General features: G+C 57.6%; 1 protein-coding gene across 1 annotated transcript; it reads right to left on the bottom strand.

The window, feature by feature from the left end:
* Positions 1–1,598: 1,598 nt before the first annotated feature.
* On the bottom strand, positions 1,599–3,192 carry ANKRD9 (ankyrin repeat domain 9). Its single transcript, XM_086750014.1, has 2 exons — positions 3,049–3,192; positions 1,599–2,846 (listed from the first exon to the last, which is right to left on the bottom strand). Exon 2 carries the CDS (start codon positions 2,775–2,777, stop codon positions 1,899–1,901), a length of 879 nt encoding a protein of 292 aa, XP_086606140.1. The 5' UTR covers positions 2,778–2,846; positions 3,049–3,192; the 3' UTR covers positions 1,599–1,898.
* Positions 3,193–4,657: the final 1,465 nt, after the last annotated feature.

Raw genomic sequence — 4,657 nt, 5'->3', positions numbered from 1 at the left:
TAAAGATTTTAGCAACATAGATTTTTTTTTAATTAAGCAGCTAAGTGAGGGATTAGTTCTTCAGATTTCTGTATTCTTATTATCAACAAGGTAGCTGAAAAGAACAGTTAAGAGTTGTTCTATGCTTTCTAGGGACCTAAATTTCCCATGGTGATTAGTTTAAGCATGTATCAGCTTGGTTTCTTGGGAAAAAGGAACGTTTGCTCATCTAGGAAACGTTTTCAGTGCCATCACTCTAAGAATAGCAATCTTCTTTCTGTTGCATCTCAAATTTCAGAAGTATGGCTTATCTTTTATTGTGCGTGCAGCATGGAGATTAGATGAAATACCACTCTGTTCTACTGAAGCATGAACAGCTTACGATGCCTCATTCTGTGTTTTATTTTTTGTGTTCCTAACCAAAATTAATTCTCAAAGAAATTTGTGCCTTGAACACGGCTTCTTCTCTCTGAGCGCATCAATTCCTTGATGACCCCGAAGAGAACAACAGTGCTGAAATAGTTCAAGTGGCAAACAACTCCCTGGCTACAAATTTAAGCACTGAAACAAAACCCTACAGTTTCACTGACAGCTTCCAATAACAGAGGCAAAGCTACAGCGCCGTGGCCTAGGAGATCTCTGTCATTGCAATGCTGGTGGAGCCAGCGCAGCTCGCTCCCTGCAGAGCAGGCAGGGGCAGTGCCAGTTTTACAGGGAAGTAAGCAGCGTGACTGTAGGGTAAAGGTTGCAAAGAACTGAAGCTGTACCCTTTGCTGAGGACTTTGATGTGCCTGTACAGAAGCGTTGGAGGCAGGACATTATCCCTAAGGAGCTTTTTGAGCTGGAGCTGCTGTGAAGATGTTTTGTGTACCTGGAGTGTCTCAGAAGGGATAGCTGGGGGAAAGCTGGATATCTAAGCCACTCCTCTGGTATCCAGAATGGACACCAAGACTGGCACAGCTCTCTCAGCTGAACCTAAGCCACCGCATCCTGCTGGAGACTGGCAGGGGAGGGGCCAAAATCCACCCAAAAAAGCTGCATTAGGGTCCCAGGCCATTGCCATACCTATGTAAATTCCTCTGGGCATAGCAGGGGGCTGGCCCTCCTGCTCTGTGCTACCCTCTGCACCCTGCAGCGATCACACAGAGGGGCTGCAGGGTCCATCCCTGGCTCCTGCCAGGATAGGAACACCTTCAGGCAGAGGGATGCACATGCTTCTGCTCCTGCCATCTCCTCTGCCTGACACCTTGGCTCTCCAAGAGGAACAGAGAGAACTTTGGAAGGAAAGCAAATGCTATGCATATTTTAAAAATATATATTTTGTTCAGCTGCACCTCCCTGCCAGCCTTGTTTAGGGACGTTTTAATTGTATCTGGCTTCTCTTTGATCTTGTCTACAAGATGAGGAAGTTTTAATCTGTGCCTTTAAAAGAAAAAAAAAAAAAAAAAAAAAAAGCCCACATCCCTGCCAAGATTTATTAGGAGAGCTGTAAAAAAGGAGTCATCCTGTTTCAGGACCACAAGGCTTATGTAACAGGGAAATCCTAACAAAAAGATACTCCCCCACCCCACGCACAGTTTTCCAAGGCACATGCCACTTCAGGCTTTTCAGATACTTGATTTGTATTTGGATCACATCTGTCAGTGGTTTATTTAGATGTATTTACAAACGTGTTCTCCCACAGACCCTCAATTGTACATGCCATAGAATGTTTTTATAAAATGCAGTGCGGACCTCACCTCACCACAAAGATCTTTAAATAAAATATATTGTAAAGTGCCAGATACAATTATATTAAAAAATACAGTTCTAATTAAAACAGATACTTGGCTGCTGCATTAGCAGCTTTGTATACCGATACATTTTTAGCACAAGAGTCTATTTCTGTCAGGTGAGCGGGAGGCTCTCGTACCATCCCTCTAGCTCTCCAGTTTCAAGTCCAAAGGCTTTAGAAAATGAGGAAGAGGCAGATTGTCCAGAGCCTCTGGGAAATGCTCAGGTGAAATGGTCGTGATCAAGACACGCATGGCTCCGACAAACAGCGACAGGGGAGCTAAACCCAGCAGGCACTGGAACCTGTTCTCCCCCAGGAGGTCCTGCCAGCGTTGCCGGTTGTCCAACAGTTGCTGTTTCATTGTGAACTGGAGGTCCCGAGGCATGAAGAAGAAGAGGCAGTCGAGGCAGAGGAGCTTGGCACGCATGTTAGCTGCCGGCGTGTGGGAAATCTGCTGCAGCAAGGTGTCGAGGGGGGTATTCCCGGCACTGTCCTGCAAGCAGGGCGATGCGCCGTGCCCGAGGAGCAGGAGCAAGCACTCGGGTCGCACCAGTTCGCAGGCCACGTGCAAGGCTGTCTTGCCGCCCTCCACCCGGCTGCAGCCCCGGCGGTCCAGGTGGCCAGCCCTGTCGCTCGGCGGGAAGGATTGGATGGCCTTGAGGATCCGGAAGAGGACACGGACCCGGTTGTAGCGGACAGCCATGGCCAGGTGCGGGGCCGAGGACTGGCAGCAGCTGAAGCTTTGGCTGGGCACGGCCAGGGCGCTCTGGGGGAACTTAGTCAGCAGGTGCCGGGCGTAGGGCTGGTGGTCGTGCACCAGGGCGTAGAGCAGGGCCTCGGAGGGCGAGTACACGCTCACCTTGCCCCCGTCCTCCCAGTGGAAGGCCTCCATGGTCCGCATGTCCTCCAGGAACCAGACGGGCAGCAGGTCCCTCACCGCCTGGTAGAAGGCGAAGGAGGATTTCTTGCACTGCTTCTGGGACTGGGCGCCGCGGCCGCCGGCCCACCGGACGCTCCAGGGCATGGCGGGCGGCCGGGCTCGGCCGGGGGCTGCCTCCCACCCCGGCGCACAGAGCCCGCATCGGGCCCGGACCTGCGGGAGAGGAAGGGCGGTCAGGAGCGTGGGGCCGGGGCTCCCACCACGGCGGGGGGGACCAGCGAGCCGCGCCGGGCACCACCCCCGCGATGCCGGGGACACCCATACCCCGGCGCACTGCAGCTCCCTTCCCGCGGTCCGCGGGACGCCCGTCGCACGGCAACCCGCCGCTGCCGGCCCCTTCCCGCCCGCCGCTCACCTCTCCGCCGTCCCCGCGGTGCCGCTGCCTGTGCCCGCCGCCGCCGCCGCAGTGAGGGAAATGGGGCGGAGGGGAGAGGGCGGGAGCGCGGACGCGCGCCGCCGCCGCCGGGCCGTTTTTATCCCCACCCCCCGCCCCGGGCGGTGAAGGTCGGTCAGGACCCGGGAACTGTCCAGCCGCCGCCGATTGGCGGCCGCCCCGGCTCCCCCGGGCTCCCATTGGCTGCGCCGAGAGGACGGGGCCCTGCACCATCGCGTGCGTCAGGGGAGGCGAAGTTCCAAGAAACTTGGCTGGCGGCTGGGAGCGCCGCTGGGGGCGGGGCGCGGCGGGGGCTGCGGGAAGGGGGGGCGTCCTCGCGTGTGGGGGCTCAGGGGCGTGAGGTGCTGGGGGCAGGGGATCCCGGGGACAGGGGTTCTAGGGGGTGTAGGGTCCCAGGGTCATGGGGTCCTGGGGGTATGGGGTCCTCGGGATGTGGAGTGCAGAGAGCGTAGGGTCCCCAGGGTCATGGGGTCCTGAGTCCATAGGGTCCTCAGCCTGTGGGGTCCAGGGCATATAGGGGGCTGGACGCGTGGTCTTGGGGGCACAGGGAGACCTGTACTTTGAGGCACCCCGGCTCCCGGGCGTGGGAGGCTGCAGACCCCCCACGGGTGACTGGCCGGAGGGTGGCATCACCCTTCAGCCGGCGCCGGCTGCGGGCTCCCCTGTGCGGGCACACGGGTGCTTGCGGTCAAACTCGTGGCTCTCGCTTCTCCCCCCAGGACAGCGACATTCGCCTGCGGGGCCTTGGCCCCAAAATGCCTGTGTGCAGGTAACAGCTGTGTGCTGGTGAAGCGAGCGCTGTCGTTACTGAGATCTCCTCTCTCTGGGGACCTCTGTACGCACAGCAGATCCTGGGGTCCGCTCTGTTCTTACCCCCCTCCAATGGGTCCAGAGCATTTCCCCTTTTGCGCTGTGTGTTTGACCCCCACCGTCTCCCCCACTCGCCGCCCTCTCCATCAGCGGGGTGTGATCAGACTCTGCGCAGGTGGGCGATGCCGGGTGCTGTTGGGTTCATCGCCGACAGCTCTGGTTTCTGCATCCTTGGGGTTCCCCAGTCGTCCTCTCGCCAGCACGGGAGCACAGCTTCTGCTGGTCGCTGCTGGAATGGGCTACGCTTTCCACGTGTCCTGGCACGATGCACGTGCGTGCACGGTAGGGGGGATCACCAGCCGCCTGCTGAAATGCCCCGCTTCCCCCCTCTCTGTGAAACTGCTCGGGGTGGTGGGGAGGGAGCCCGCAGCACGCTGCCAACTCTCCCCTTGACCCCGATGGGAACGAAGCCGGTGAGGAACAACCACTGCCTTTGTTGGGCCCCTTCTGAACCACCATTCAGCCGGGAAACAATGCTTAAACTGTGCTCGGCTTGCTTCGTAACTTCTTCCCTGCCACGCCACGCTCACACAAGAACCCGGTGGTCCGTGCGAGGGGATGCAGGCAGGTGGGGGAGCCGGGCAGGATGCTGCATGCCGCTGTCATGCTCAGAAACTCTTGGTGGCCACATCTGAGGGAGGAGAAATCAGGGTAACGTGTGCTTGAGCTGCTTTGCCGGAGAGAATTACGTCCAGAGTTT

Source organism: Chlamydotis macqueenii, chromosome 5 (genome assembly GCF_036417535.1).
Source record: "Chlamydotis macqueenii isolate bChlMac1 chromosome 5, bChlMac1.mat, whole genome shotgun sequence".
Taxonomy (NCBI): Eukaryota; Metazoa; Chordata; class Aves; order Otidiformes; family Otididae; genus Chlamydotis; species Chlamydotis macqueenii.
The sequence above is the reverse complement of the archived record's forward strand: the minus strand, read 5'-3'. Positions and strand labels throughout refer to the sequence as shown.

What these genes read in the sequence shown, in the direction of transcription:
- ANKRD9 (XM_086750014.1), bottom strand. Translation starts at nt 2,777, where the DNA reads ATGCCCTGGAGCGTCCGGTGGGCCGGCGGCCGCGGCGCCCAGTCCCAG.